Source organism: Larus michahellis, chromosome 7, assembly GCF_964199755.1.
Source record: "Larus michahellis chromosome 7, bLarMic1.1, whole genome shotgun sequence".
NCBI classification, from domain to species: Eukaryota; Metazoa; Chordata; class Aves; order Charadriiformes; family Laridae; genus Larus; species Larus michahellis.
The window spans coordinates 743,497-759,015 of NC_133902.1; the positions used below are offsets into that span (position 1 = coordinate 743,497).

The 15,519-nt window shown below is 44.3% G+C and overlaps 1 protein-coding gene across 1 annotated transcript in view; it reads left to right on the forward strand.

Annotated features, from left to right (window-relative positions):
• The window catches only part of MYBBP1A (MYB binding protein 1a), a 61,665-nt gene that overhangs the window by 40,221 nt on the left and 5,925 nt on the right, over positions 1 to 15,519 (forward strand). The window contains exon 24 of the mRNA XM_074594777.1: positions 5,595 to 5,708. Within this exon, the coding sequence (XP_074450878.1) occupies positions 5,595 to 5,708 (114 nt within the window). The remainder of the gene's footprint in view (positions 1 to 5,594; positions 5,709 to 15,519) is intronic.

The window sequence follows — 15,519 nt, forward strand, 5'->3', positions numbered from 1 at the left end:
TGTGAAAGTGTTTGGCATGTTTGTGGGCACATCTTCAGATTCTTGCTCCTCGGATGGTGGCAGTGGGTGACTGCTGATTTCAGTGTCTTTTCTCATGGTAGTGTGTCTGTGTGGTATCTTTTTTCACTTGCTTGCAAAGTCACCTCCAGCCAGCCTCCTAAAACACTTGGGGCTGAGAAAAGCATTTCTTTTTGCATCAGAAGCAAGTGTTTTCCTATTAACAGTGTGCTTTTCTTTGAAAAACAACCTTGAATTTAGGTCACGCCTTTATCCCTTCAACTTTGCAAACAGAATCTGTACATCATTGCAAAGGCTTGTTTGTTTTTGGCTTTTCTTTCACAACTGCAGTGACTGAAAGGCATCTCGATCTGTTCCCCTGTAGATGGTGAGTCACCTGGATGGCTGCTGTTCTCAGCTCCATGGCTCCTACGCCTGGGCTAGATATTTGCTTTCAATAAGAAAACAGTGGCTGAATTGGTAGAGGTTAATCCGTTGCTTGCCATTTTAAATAGTCAGGCTGCGTGTCTTGTCCTTTCTTGCGAAGGGTAAAGGTAGGTTGTATATCCCAGCAACCCCGCCAGCTTGCACTCCTTTTTAGCATCTAAATAAGGTAGGTGAGCACATCTGGGAATTACCAGTTACTGCAGTGAGCACGTTTACTATTTCAGAACGAAATCTTGGCCGTTTATACTAAATGGCATTTTGTGTAATCATTGTAGATAAGAAAGAAATAAATAAAGCTGGCAGAAAATCACAGGGTCAGCGCTGCAGTTAGTTATTGTTTGTTCTCTTCTCCCCCATGGACAGATAATGAGCGTTTTTGCCTCATTTAGTCATATGGTTGATAGATATATGTGGGAGTGTATAGATGTATCCACTAACCCTGCTTGAATAGACTTCACTTTTATTTATTTTTGTATTATTTTATGGTGTTTCTTTTTAAAAACTGACATTAAGGAGAAAACGTTTCGATTAGGCAACTGGGTGGCTCCTAGGGCACAGGATGGGCTGCAGGATTCTCCTCTGCCCTTAATAAAAAGCTCTAATGTGGCTGTCAACTGCTTGTGACTATTCTCACACATTCTCATTTCAGAGATTGTGCATACAGGGGGGCCGATAACTTTCATTTCTGAACCGGACTGGAGTTCGGTAGCTGGGCCTTTTGGGTCTTCTGCTGGTTTTGTCCATTTGTGAAGCGTTGATAATACTTGGCTCTTTCATAGGGCTGTTATGAGCACAGCAGGTTTGATTTGGCACTGAGAAAATGCAGAGAATCCTCTATGATATTCATGGGAACAGTATTGTTCTGGCAGCCTCCAAAATTGCGAAATGCTTGTAAGAAATTAAAAAAAAAAAAAAATCAGTGATGCTGGGGAGGGCAGGAGGGAGAGGGACAGAACGGGGTAGTTGTTGAGCTCCAGGTCTGTGCTGGGTTTTGTGGAAGTGCTTTCCAGACTTCAAATTGCTGCTGGTCTGTGAGGCGATGCTAAAACATGCAACTGGTCAAAAGTCCTGGTGAGGAGGTCGGAATTGGTTGTGTAAGGTCAGTGCCTCCTGTAGTGAACAGGTCCCAGCTGCTTCTGAAGAAGTTCTGAGAAAGCAGAGAAGAATCAGACATGCAATTTGTGTGTTCGAAAGTTTCCTTTTGCTACTGTTTGTTTTTTCTACTGCTCAGCAAGGGAGGGGGCTTGTGTCTTTGAGCACAAGCTTGTGAAATGCTGCTTTTTATTTTTTTTTTAAATGTGTATGAATGAGAACATCTTGCATGCTTGCATTCATGTAATTTTCTTGCACACATGTATTTTTTTGCATGTACGCACACACACGCTAGAACCTCTGTTTCACAGAAAAGAAAGTAGGTAGATTTTGTGACTTTTTTATTTCGAAAGAATCTTTTTGGATTACTAGTACTGTCACAGGAGCATCACCAAATGGTAATGGTGTGTGCTTTCAGAACCGGCTAGCAATGGGAAGAGTCATATTCCAGGAGATGGCTTGAAAAATCCTCTGAGCAGCCTCACTTTTTTTTTGAGGCTGTTTTCATAAAGAACACTGAGTGTCTATGCTCCCAAAAATCAGGCTAGTGTGATGTGTCAGGATGGGCAAGTAAGATGGCTTGTGGTATCTGGAAACTCTGACTAGCCCTCTGAAGCAGGTGGGAGCAGGAGATGAACATTCACTTACAAATGCATAGATGTTTACCCTTCTTGACGTGTCTGCTTTCAGCCGCATTATATCCATTTATTTGAGAAGATACAACAAGGAAAATAAACTGCAGAGAGCGAGCTGTTCCTTTGTGACCTCAAGGAAATGGCTCCTAGAGATCTGACTCGCTTTGGGTCTTTTCTTACTTTTGCAAAGTGCTCATACTCTTAGCCCCTCTTATATTAGGTGATAAAACATGTGTTACCTGGGGAAGCTCCTGCGGGTCATGAAAGCGATTTCCTCTTTGAGTGTTTAAAACCCCTTTTTGGGACTCCTGCCAGGGACTATTCTATGGGGAGCTGTTTCGTGCCCTTCCAGACAGTGGTTTGATGTTTCTCAGCCTTGTCAGATGAACTTGTGGCTGCAAAGCCATTGCTGAGGGACGGTTACTTCCCAAGGTGATGTGGCAGCCTTGTGGTCCTGGTTGTTTTCTCTGAGTACCTTTACTGGTTAAGCAATCTGCTGCTGACGTCCAGGATCCTTTATCACATGCCGATAGATGCTGTGAGCGAGGTCTGATGGTTGCACCTCTTTCTAAAGAAACTTGGTGCCCCTCCTGTTTTGGTTTGATCTTGCTGAGATGGGATGGCGTCAGCGGGAGAAGTGGGAAGTGCTGTTTCTTACCAGCTTTACCCTTGGACTGGGATTGAAGAACTGGGTTTTAGGTTTGGTTCTGCCCCTGATTTTTCTGGCTGACTCTGCTGATGTCAGTTCCTCTCCCTGTGGTTTAACTTTTAACTGTGCAGTTTGCTCTGGAAAAATAGGCTGTGCGAGAACTACGTGTTAATAACTAGATCTAGGAATAAGAGAGTCACTGACTCTGTGATGAATATGATAACCTTAAGCTGCAGCATAGCATAGTATTGGGCACTGAGGACCTTGTAATTATTAGTGTCACGTTTGCTCTCTGACTGAGATGTTCTTAAGCCAAATTTTATTTCAACCAGCAAGTAAATATTTTATTTTATTTTTATTCTTTCAAATGAGAAAAGTTGTTCATGCTTAGTACTAAATTATCATTGGGTTAAAAAACAATCAGGAAACACATGATTGTGTTGAGTACAGCAATAGCAAAGTTTTAATTACATGAAACTCAAAACATATTTTCCTCTTTGCTTGAATCTAATATACGGGCTAGAGTCGTGAAAGCTATGAGTGTGACAAAATTACTAAACAGTGATAGCAGCAGCCCGGATTCTCAGATGACTGGGTGTTTGACTTCCTTGTTTATGACACACAGAAGGGAATATTTTGTGGGTTTTTTTTCCTTTCTTTTAAAATAATTTTCAAGCTTAGTGCTTACTGAGGACTAGGTCCGTTCAGAGCCTGTTCTGTCAGTCCAGCATTTGAGCCTCAGGACTCCAGAGCGTCTTGTTCCTTTGGATGGCTTTGATTTCTTTCCAGTTCTTTTTCCTCCTTGACTCACAGTGCTCTCACCCGCTGCTGACTGGTACCGTTCCTGAGTGGGCCCTTATCACTGTTGCCTCTGGTCCTCTGTTTGCCTCTTGAGTAAGTCTGTAGTCCTGAGGTACTATCAGGGCAGCATAACAGCACCCTTCTCTGTGCTTTGCGCCCACTTGCAGTGTGAATGCTTTTGTAATTGTCAAAGAAGACACAGTGCCTTGAGGTCTATGACCCTGCCTGAGCCTTTCAGAATGAATTATGGTCTTTCATCTACTGGAGGGTCACGTTCTCTTTGTAATTGCACTGAAGTGACTTTCCACTACATTTGGTACATGCATGCAGACAGCCATAATTTGTTCTGTAAGACACAGCCCTCCCCATAATTACAAGGAATATGTAAGCTTGTCTGCCTTGAATATGGCATTAGGGTGCTCTCTCTCATTAAATCAACGTAAATCTTTTGATGTAGTCTCATTGGTTCCCTGCTGCATTTTCTCCCTCGAGTAAAGAACAGACTTTCTGTTTGTGAGTGAAAGCTCGCTCTATTTGGATAATTCTTTTCATTGGCCATGCTGGTGCAAACTGGAGGTAAGCTTACCTCCATGTGTGACTTTAGTCTTGTAACACAAATATGAGTGCTGGGATTATCTGGTGGGGGACCTGTGTTCAGTGTCCTGTCCCTCCCAGAAGCCTGGAGTATGTTGTATGGGAAACACAGACCTCCTGAGCTCGTGTGGCGTCCTGTTGACTGCCTGCAATTTTGGATGGTCTTACTGCTTTCAGGAGATCTAGGGATTTTTTGTCTTCCCTCACTTTGAATTCTTCAGTAAATAGTTCCCTAAAAATGCTCCAGTAGAAGCATGGGTACCATATGGCCAGTTTTTAGCCTTTTGCTATGTATTTTCCAGGTTGCTTCCTTTGGACCCAAGGGGTACCTGGAGGCCAGGTTGGGTATCACCAGGCTGCATTTTCTCAAGGCCTCTTAGATTTTGATTTCAATGGTGTCTTAGATAAAGATTTTTACAAACCCTGCTCAGTTGTTTTCTGTAGGGTGGTTTCAGTTGCAATGTGTGGTTAAAAATGGCAGCCCTTGCGTTCTTTGGATGAGATTAACTGGATGTAATTCCCAATGATTTTTGGTATTTGTACCTGCATTCAATTTCCATCTGTGTGATGGCAGCTAGAGGCAACATTTTTTCTTTATATGTGGGTAGAATTTGCTCACTAACTTCATGCTGCTACCAAAGTGTTTCCTTGAAATCCTCTAAACTATTTGCATTAATTATTCATTAGTGTATTTTATGCATTTCTGTCATTTGATTTTGTCTATTGCTGCGTTTTTCTTGTACCTAAGAAAGCCTTAAAATAGGAATTTTGGAATCAAAAAGGAAGATTGCAGATTACTGTTGGTTTTCTAGTGGCTACTCTTTTCATTGCTGTGTTAATGTAAAGGCTTAATGAGCAGGTTTGACTCCAGGGCAAGGCTGAGTGCTGCTCTGAACAGCAGTTTCCATCTAGGGTTCCTTTGAAACGAAGCATTTGCTAACCTGCCAGCTTTTATTTTTGTTTATTTGTGCCTACTGCATTCATCGGGGCTTGGTAAAGGGTACAGTCACGCAAAGGGCTGCCTGAAGACTTTCGGAGACTGGAAGCGATGCACTCAGAGCAGCTACTAAAGCATATTGTGGATATTAAGGCTTAAATCTAGAAGCAGTATGATCTCTCCCCTCCCCTTCGACCTTCTCTTTTAAGTATGTGCATTCGACCAAAAGCCACCACTTTCACTCCTGAGGAGTGACTCTCTTAGGGTCTAGAGAATGTTTTCTAACAGAGCGACATACATGTTGGTGAGGATATGCAGCATCTGTAACATGGCATTCCCTGGATGCTGGGCTTAGCTGTTTGCTTCAGCGGGGTATTTGCATTGCTAACGCCTTCCCTAGAGAGTGCGGAGTTTCACGTCTCCTCTCCCCTTTCTCTTCCAGGGCCAGGCCTGTGTGCTTCTCCACAAGTGTATGCTACTTCCTCAGATGAAGCTCCTCATGACAGAGCAGGAGTGGGAGGAATTGATCAGAGAAAGCATCAGCCAAGTGACAGAGGTAACAAGCTTCAACATGTTAAACGTATAGATAGCACCTAATGGGTGCTGCTTTTACTGGTGTGGTGCTTGTTCTCCGAGCTGGAGTCTGCGGCTGTGCAGGGCTTCACTGATCGTAGAGGGCTTGTGCCTGCTTGCACCAGGTTCTGACTAGTGTCCACCAGGATTACGGCATTCTTGTAACGCTGCTGTTTAGACGTATTTTCACAGAGTGCAAGAAATGTGCTTGGTACAGCTCAGTGGTGCCTGTGTATGGATCCAAGAGACAGAGCTCGAATTTTAGGGATCACGCTCATACAGATTAATTTAAAGGGGTTTTAAAAAATAAGTTTTGAACTGAAAGGTATTGTGAACATTTATTTAATTTCAGAAAATGTTATGGAAGTTCTGTATTTGAATGAACTTCAGGGCCAAGGAGACAGAGCTGAGGTGTGCTATACTTCTGACTCCTGGTGCATTGCAAGCCTTCTGGACAAGATTCTCTTGCTAATGTTGTTTGTCAGTGAAATCTTAAAATACATTGGAAAATAATTTGTACAGGAAAAATAGTGACAGAAATTGCAGGGCGTCTGTTTCAATGGCAAGTGCGGAACGTACCTGAAGGCAGTTTTGGCATGCAGCTGTTACGTGGGAGGTGATCTGTGGGACAGGAGACTGAAGAAGCAAATACCGTTCAATTATATGCTTGTGGATTGACATGGGGGGACCAAGCAGCCAAATTAGTGTTATGATGTGGTAACTAAACTTGATGACATGGGAGATTTCAGTCTTGGTGTTCCTGTATAACTGTAGTATTGACTTCTAAGTGTAGCTTTCATGCTTTGCTTACTTCTTTAAATGCTGGTTACATGGTAATTTAGGCCATTCTGTAATTTACCATATTGGAACAGAAGGATTAGCTCTGTTTTCCTTTGTCAAGGAGGGACAAAATCTAAGCAAGTTTAAATCAAGGAATCGGAGGTTCTGGTTATAATTCTTGATGAAGCAGGTAATCCTGGGTTTCATTAAATAGCTTTTATTTAGTGGTTACGTCGGGAATCCAATGGGTGGAGTTAGGTATGATTTTATTTTCCAGCTACGTAAAACATGCCACTCCTTCCAGCCCGGTCATCTCCATGTTTCTGTCTAGCAGCTGAATACCTCCAGGACTTGGTGATTCACAGGGAAACCACAAACATCTACAATGCCTTTATGTTGTTCTTGCCAGGGAAAGTTTAGCAACTTGCAGCCCATCCAGTATTTTAATGAGCTTTTCTACCAAAGCTTCCTCAGTGTCTCTCATTTCTGTGGTCATCGATGTTTAAAGAAAAATTCCTGGGAAATATTGTCAGTTTGTTTGGGCTGTCCAAGGTATACCCTGCGGGCAGGAGGCCTCCCATACTATTAACTGGCAGTGGCATATAGGTGCTAGTTCTCTTTTTGGCCTGAAAAAGCCCTGACGTAACATTTTTACAGAGTGCTCTGTTGGTGGACATGTACGTATTGGGTTTGTCTCCCTTCCTCCTGCTCCTCCCTTGCGCTAACACGGTTCTGGTATGGCTCCTTGGAGCTGAGGCAGCTGCACGTCTTTAAATGTTGCTGTAATTAGGAGGGGTCAAAGACTTTATGTTCCATGTAACAGTTTTGAGTCATAGCCAAAGGCTGACACTTGTGCTGCAAAACTTTCTAAAGCTGCAAAAGGTATTCTGTGTCTTTTTGGTGGCACAGAAATGCTCACTTATCTGAGTAATAGCTGTAAAAACATGCAATAGCTCTATGGTGTAGTCAAACAATACTCATCGTGACTGATCTCTTTTGGAGATGGTAAAATCCCTTGTAGCAGAAGTCAGAGGCTGGAAACTGAGCAAGTTTAGAATCTGGAGAAAGTATGTACTTGTCAGAGAGAGTAATCCACCATTAAAATAACTTGCTGAAGAGTTTATTAACTCAAATCTCAAGTTGGAGATTGTGTGCTTGACTGAAAGAGGAGCTGCAGGTTGGGTGGAAGTTACGGGCTTTAATGCTGACATTACAGGGTGAGTTTGCTTGGAGTGTGTTAGGCAGGAACTGGGGCTAAAGGATAGCGCTGTCTGTCCCTGATGTTCCCACTGGAGGGCATTTGCAGAACTGAGAGTTTCTCCTGTAGCTCCGTCTTGTCCCTTTTCATCTGAGACTTGTCTCAGTGGGCCATTCCAGCCGAGCCATGATTTTGGAGGTGGGCATGTAAGTAGGTAGTTGTTGGCATGTGAGTACTTACTCATGAGAACCTCGACTGAGAGCAGTGGTTCATGATACTGTGGAAAATGATGAAGTTTTGTTGCCCTACCTCTAGTTGAAAGGTCTGCGTTTGCTGTCACTGGCCGCTCCTGCCACCATCCCCAAGAAATAGCTGTTTTAAGAGGAATAAATGATAATGCAGAATTTTATACCTTTCTTCGACCCAGGGAGGAGTCTGAAATAACCTGGGAGGGCCAACTCTTTAACTGACTGTACTGATGTGCACTTGTAATTCAAGCAGCAATGTTGTTGACAGGGAAGCTGTCACCTGAAGGCTTTGCTCTCTACGTCCTTGGTCAGATTTGCAGCTATGGGGCTGGTAGCTCTTGAAGTGCAGGGTTGTCATTGGAGGTGTAAGGTGTAAGAGGGGATAGGATGCTATCTCCTGGTGGCTGCCTTCTTGTCCTGTCTTGCTCAGTGATTGCACTGCATACCTGCAGATCACTTGGTGGGGAGCAGGGAGCCTGGGATGGTTTTAGGCAGTGATATGTGCTGGAACCGGGAAAAAAGCAATGTGAGAAAACTGCAGTCTTGGATATCATTGAATTATGCCTGCAAAACTAAGAGGCATTTGAGGGAGAATCAACAGCCAGGAACTTTAAATGAAGAGACAGCTTCCTGAAATAGCAGCTCCGGCTGCTGCGAGGCAATGGCTCTCAAGCTTACATAAGCTAACTTGACCTTATTTGTTCCGAAAATGTTTAAGCATGCTTATAAAACATATATCACAGTCATGAAGGATTCATGTTTGCCATCTCCTTACTGTCAGTGAGGGAACTCTTGACATCCTAGCAGGAACTTTGGGGTCGACTTGTTCTTGTGAGAGCCCTGCTTGCTGTTGGTGCCCTTGGTGCCTTGTTCTGTGGGGTCACCTGGGCAGAAAGCCTTGTCCGCAAGCCCTAGGACTGCAAAGGCGAGGAATCAGAAAAATAGCTCTGGCGCAGTTTTGGCCTCTCAAGTCCTAAATAGTTAGTTTACACAAAGCAGAACCTTGCTACAACTGCTCAAGTTTATTCTAATGCTGGGAGTCTAGACAACACAGTTGTGTTTACAGTATAAAGAAATAGAGTTGCTTCATGTTGTAAATGAGAGAGCTCGCCTGAGATGCTAGAGCATCTGATAGAGACTTCTTCCTCTTCGAGAGCTTTGTTCTTTTATCGGTAGGTCTCAAAGCGTTTTACAAAGGAAATTCAAACCAGTGAGTTGTTGATGTAATGAAGAAAGTATTTTACAGAAACCCAAGGGCTAATGTATTTAGTTTACTAAAGTTGTTCACCCTGTTTTACAGATGACATGCTTGGCTGGGAGCTGAGCCAAGAATCAAACTTAGGTCTCCTGAGACACCCCAGAGACTCTCTTTGTGCACGGACAATCTGGCTGTTCCTTAACTTGGCGTCAGAACAGCCCAGTGGGCTGGATAGCAATCTCTGTCCCTGTGTTATCTAAGGAGGATGCGGGGGGTTTGGAGTTCTGACTGCCCCTAGTCACGCCGTGAGGGCAGTGGCAGAACCTGAGAGGTCCAAGCTTCCCTTTTCACGCAGGGAACGGCTGCACGGTTTTGGTGAGGGATCTCTGTGGGGCTGCTGGGGCTCACACACTGTCTTGTTCACTCGATCAAGCTCCTCTCAATTTGGTCTTTCAGTTCTCCCAGTTGTCATTGGGGGCACATTTGGGCGTTTGTTCCCCTCCTTAGATATGTTTCTGTTTTCTTTCTCATATGTTACAAAATTGCTGTCTTGGCTTTAGAGTGATCTTGAAGCCCTGCCAATTTTTTAGTAACTCATTGACAGATTTGGGGCAGGAAGCGCCAGGATCTGAATACATAGTTTCATTACCTTTTTCTGTCATCCCTTTCCCGGGGACTGGCTTGACCTCCGGAACTGAGGTGCTTTCTGTAACTCCCAACTTATGCTGAAACTCCTAGTACAGGGGAAGGGGAAAAGGATTTTGAGGACTGTTTCAGAAAAAGTATATTTTCATGGCTGATCAACTTGAAAACAAAACAACCCTGAGAAAAACGGTTGGTAAAACTGCATTCTCTGGCTTGTACACAGCAGTTTCCTGAGGGTTTCTTTTGTCTGTCTTCTACAGTAAGTACCTCATAGAAAAGGCCCAACTTTACTGCTATTTTTTCCTTTGCTTGTTTTGTCAATGTCATATCCTGCGTAAGGGACAGCCAGAGCAGATAGCGTTCAAGTTGGCTGTTTGAAGCCAAAATGGGATCAAAGCAGCCTGATATGTAAAAACACTCACAGAATCTGATACCTAACTTCAGTGCAAGACCAAAGCGCTTCCAGTCACCAATACTGGAGACTTTCAGATAAATTTACACATAATCCTAATGAGATGCCTGTGGTGCCTCCTAAGTGTAAGGCTTGGCCTGGGCAGGCAGCCATGTTTCTGTAGGAAGGCATGAAGGTAGAGAGACAGGGGATTACACAGCCTGTGGAAGGGATGGTATAGATAACCCAAGACCTCTTTTCCAAGACTCACATCATTTGAAGGTTTTTGTATGCTCTCTGAAGACTTTTGTTGTATGGCATTGGAGGGTTTTGTTGCTATTGTGTTGTTCAGCTAGGGAGTGGCTAGCTGGAGCCCCTCAGAATGTGTGGGGGAGAGAGGGGTGTACTATATAGCCTTCCAGTGTAGACATGCCCTTCGTTTCTGAAGGGCATCACATTTGATTATCAGTGCCTCAATTTGTAGGGAGATAAATTATTAACAGTGACTTCATCAAATCTCTAAAAAAAGCCATTCTTCAGTTTTTTTCTTGAAGATTGCCTGAACTTTTATCTGTCCGTCTTTATAAATTCTTAATTCATTGCCCTTTCTCAGCCTCTTAGCTTGTAAAATGAGGCCAGTAGTGATTTAACTGATATCTTCGACGTGCTTTCGGAGTACTGGATGTCTCTGTGGAGAATTCATTCTCCTCTGTTCCCTGAGCGGTCCTGCATGGTTTTTCCCTGCTGCATTTTCATACGGTCTATGGAAAAAAAGTTAAGATCTTTAAACTTGGGAAAGCGTTGACATTTTCTGTGAGAATAGCTTCTGGATTTTTAGGCTCCTCCCTCTAATAAAAGCCAAAATAAACATTGCAAAAAAAGCCCTTTAGTTACACCCTTCAGCATGTGGGTCTGCTTAGTCCCCTGCCTTCCCTCTCTCTCTCGGTCAGGGACAAGCAGAAGCTTGGTGGTTCCCTTCCTTTTGTGAGCATTTCTCGATGACTTGTTTCTGCTAGAGGTGCAAGGAAAAGTCTTGAACATTGGCACTTTCAGTCTTCAGAATTTAGTGAGAGAACAGAGGGAGGAGGGATTGTCAATGCTTGCTTTCCTTCTTTCAGTGCTCTCGGCAGCAGCTGCCGTGCTGTTCAGAACCTCTCCTTGTGTGCTTGTGTACGCTGTGTACGTGGAGTTGGAAACGGATTTGGCTCTGGATGGATGGAAACTGGTGTGAAGTGGCATACTCTTCTCTCCTAAGTTCCATTACTTAGCCTTTAGTTCTAGCTTGGGTTCTTCTATTGTAAAGTGAACATTGTCATGAATGGAATCATAGAATTGTCTAGGTTGGAAGGGATCTTTAAGATCATCAGGTCCAACCATCAACCTAACACTGCCAAAACCAAGTATTTGGGGGTGGCTTTTCTGGGTTTTGGGAAGCTCCGAGTTGATTCCTGGCTCTGGCATAGTCTGCGTGACTCAGTCATGTTACTTGGCCTCTCTGAGCTCTGTAAAATGGAGGGAATGATGCTGGCTTACAGCTTACCTCTCAGGAGAAATGTGAGCGTAATGACAGGTGAGGCGAGGGTGCTTACATCGGATAATAACAGGAGCTGTGAGCATACAGAATGCTAAAATACTTCATTTGGTTGTCGGTTCGTTATTAGTAGAGGAAAGCTGTGCCCCTCCCAAACCTCTCAGCTTTGTGTGTGTGGACACGGGAAGCCTTGTGCTTTGGCTCAGGTAATGGGCATGCTCTTGTAGGGCCGCAAACCCGCTTGCTCTGGGTGTGACTCCACCGTAGGGACCTGAGCCACAACAGCAGCAAAATGCCAGGTTGAGTCTTTGCTCTGGGACCCTGCGTGCAGCATGGAGCTAGGCAAAGCTTCAGCTTTCCCACTGAGTTTGAAAGCAGTCAGCGTACTGAAATCGGACCTCTTAAGCGCTTTCTTGTCATGACTGCAGACATTCAGTGGGGTGGAAATTTTGCTGAGCTATTTTGCTGCTGGAGAAGAGAGTTTACCTTAGCAACCGTGGGCTGTGCCAGGGGGTGTAAGGTCGTGCTGGGTGGGAGGATGGAGGTATGTGTTTTGCAGAAGGCACTTGGCACTGTATTCAGCCATGAATCTGCACATTTATCCATCAGCATCAGGTCTGCTATGGGGGAGGAAAGGGGAAGGATGGAGATAGCACAGTGTGTGGAAAGAATGCAGGTTGGCTGGGCTTCTCCAGCGCACGGAGCAGTGATGGATCTGTCAGGTTGATCCCACAGAGGGGTAGGGCTGTTTGTTTTGAACAATGAAATAGGCTGAAAGACGTGCTGGGAATGCATGAATATTAAGTGGTGTTCAAACTCCCAGCTAGGAAATGTGCTTGTCTGTTGGTAGGAGAAATCTTCTCTGTACTCTTGAGATACTGCTGTGTCTTGTAAGTCTGGGCTAAGTCTGTCCCCCACCGTGGTACCTGTGAAAGGGGAAGAGGTACAGACAGGCTGAGATTGCAGGTGGGTGTGAATGTGGAGACTTCCAGAAACATTGCCTGGCTCCGTATAACAGCATTTTACCATCTCCCCTGCAGGGAAAGCTGGGCAGTGGCTGGGGCGCTGACTTTGGCTCTAGATGCACGTGCACCACTTTTTGCTGTATTGCAAGTTTCAGTGGAGTTTTGGGCTTAGGCTAAAATTGTACCTGGGGAACTGAGGCATGGAGCTGTGTGGTTAGCTAGCTGCCAGCCCTCTGTCCTGCTTGTATGACTGAATTACTGCAGGTATTCACCTGCTGTGCCCTAACAAACTTGGTTTATACTTTGTGAAGATGAAGAAATGCTGTGAAGTGCAATGAGAGAGGAAGGTTGGATCCTGCAGTAGCTGGGATACCTCCATGTGTGATGCAGGAATTAGGAATATAAGAAAAAACACTGATTGATTGAGATGCTGGGGACCTGCTGTTCTTTTAGAAATCCTAGAAGCAGAGAACTTTGGATCCATCCACCAAAACCAGCCAGAGGCTTTTGGAAGCAGCCTGTTTGACATAACAAGACAAAACCATCTCTGCCAGCTGAATCCATGTAGGGTGAGGCAGGAACTGTGTTGCTGTATTGGCTTGAGATGAGATGGGGCTTCCAGCTGTGACAACTGCCTCCATATTTTTTCCTTTTGGAAAACGATCGGCCCAGACCTCCTAACGGCTCAGATGCACAGGCATGATTAACCACTGCAGGTATTACTGAGCTGGAACTGGGACCGAGATTTCCTGTAAGTGGGACTGGCTGTTACTGAAGGAACAGAGTAAGAAAAGCAGAAAATGGGAAAAACCCCAACATAATCAGCAAGTGATGCAAGCGTGGCTGTTGAATATAAGCCACGTGGTCCCTCTGCTTCTAGTATTGAGTGATCGGGTTATGCGACTCTTAAGTTGGTAATGCTTTCCGAGGGCAGGGGAAGGGAGAGTTGGATACCTTTTTGAACACCACATGGCAGAGAATCACAGAACAGGTGGTTAGACAAGTTCTTCTGGGTTTTCGCTTAACCCTCCACCACTGACCTGTAGCATAGCTGGGAGCAAAACCACTGCTTTGTGCCTCAGTCTTGCTAATTTAAAAGGGAGATACTTGCCAACCTTGTGCAAGTATTTTGCGATCTGATCAGTGTTTGAGGCTCTCCTAAGGATGCTGCAGATGACTGAAATGCTACTTTTCTTTTTAAGGCATGTTTGCCATGAGTTGCAGTTTGCCATCTGTTACACAATAGCTTTTGCTTTAATTTTATGATTGTATTTTATACATTCCCCAAATGAAATCACGGTAGGCCTGTAAAATGATTGACCTACACAATTGGGGTGGCAGTGCTAATTTAGTCTTTCAGATAGCTGAGTGAGGGACCAGGGCAATCTGCTGTGCGAACCCATAACGTGCAGACAGTGGTTGGTACCTTACATAGCAAGAAGTTACGACAAATGTTTGGGAAAGCCACTTTTGAGGTTTGGACCCAGTTTCCATTGAATAGACTTGGGATTTCATCGCTTGGGAGCAGTTCCCCAAGGCTCACCAAGCCCCAGTCCAAAGTCAGCTTCTTTTATGTAACCAGAGCGCAGCATGTTTATGTTGATGTCGCTTGCTAACACAAATCCCAGTGACGCAGATGCTCGGCTGTGTAGCTCCCTGCTGTGGGAGGAGGGGAGTGAAGCAATGCCTGACAGAAGATACCATCTCCTGGAATGCGTAATGGGCAAGTAATGGGCAAGTACTCCGAGGCAGTGGTGATGAGATCAGGATAATTAGTGATAGTCAGCTGAGCAGGAATTGGAGTCAAGTCTTTAAGGAGGCTTTGATGGTCTCAACCATACTACATATAGAGGTGCTGGCGATTTTGTGCTCTTTGGAGAAAACTTCTTTTACACCCTTTGTAGCAGAAAGGAAAGGGAAAAGACTCGTATTGAGGAAATTGTAAGACTTTATCTGAATCCAGCTTCCTTAAAGCAAATCCATTCTGCTTCCAGACTAGAGAAAATTATGCGTTCTGTAGGAATTAATTATCTGGTGTTTCTTTGCTGCTCCTTTGGCTTCTTCACCCACCCTCTCCCTCTTCCTCATTCCTTCCTGGTCTTTGAGAGCTGTTTAAAAGTGATCCATTTCAGTAGGGAGCTATTTATTTGCAGAGCACCTAAATTGTACTGGATTACTTCTGGCTATTTATGCTGGTGGAACTGTGTTTGTGTTTCTAGACTCATGCAAAACACTGCTTTTAATATAGATGCTTAGTCTCGCAGCTCTGATGTCGCTAGACCAGTGATATCTTCCATCTCCAGCTTTTGGTTCTACAGGTCTGCATGAATTTGGTTGGGCACCCCAAACTAAATGCGTGTCCCAGTTTCCCAAAGACTTGAAAACTGCTTGCAGACTTCTGAAAATCAACCGCACAGGTGTTGTTCAGAGCTATCAAATATCTCTGTTGACTTCAGTAGGATTTATTTCAAACCCTTCAAAATATCAGGGCAATTCTGGGAAGCAGAGATGGCAGCAAGAACAGACAGAGTCAAGCCAGCACGATTTAAATGCAGTCATCTACGTCACTCATCCACGGTGAAGAGAAAATGCAATTTATTTTTAACACCTCCTTAATTCCGTAATGTTTATATATTAACAAGATGAAATGACAGTTGACTTTACTGTGGCTCCTTCTCACATTTCTGCCCTGGTTCCTCTTGTCCTGAAGAGCTGACAGCCCGTACTGATTTTCTCTCTCTGTGAACTTGTACGCAACTCAGCGAAATTGGGATCTCAACTTCATAGCCTCTCTGAAAGCTGCTTTAACCACAAGTAATGACTGTTAGCCTGTCAATA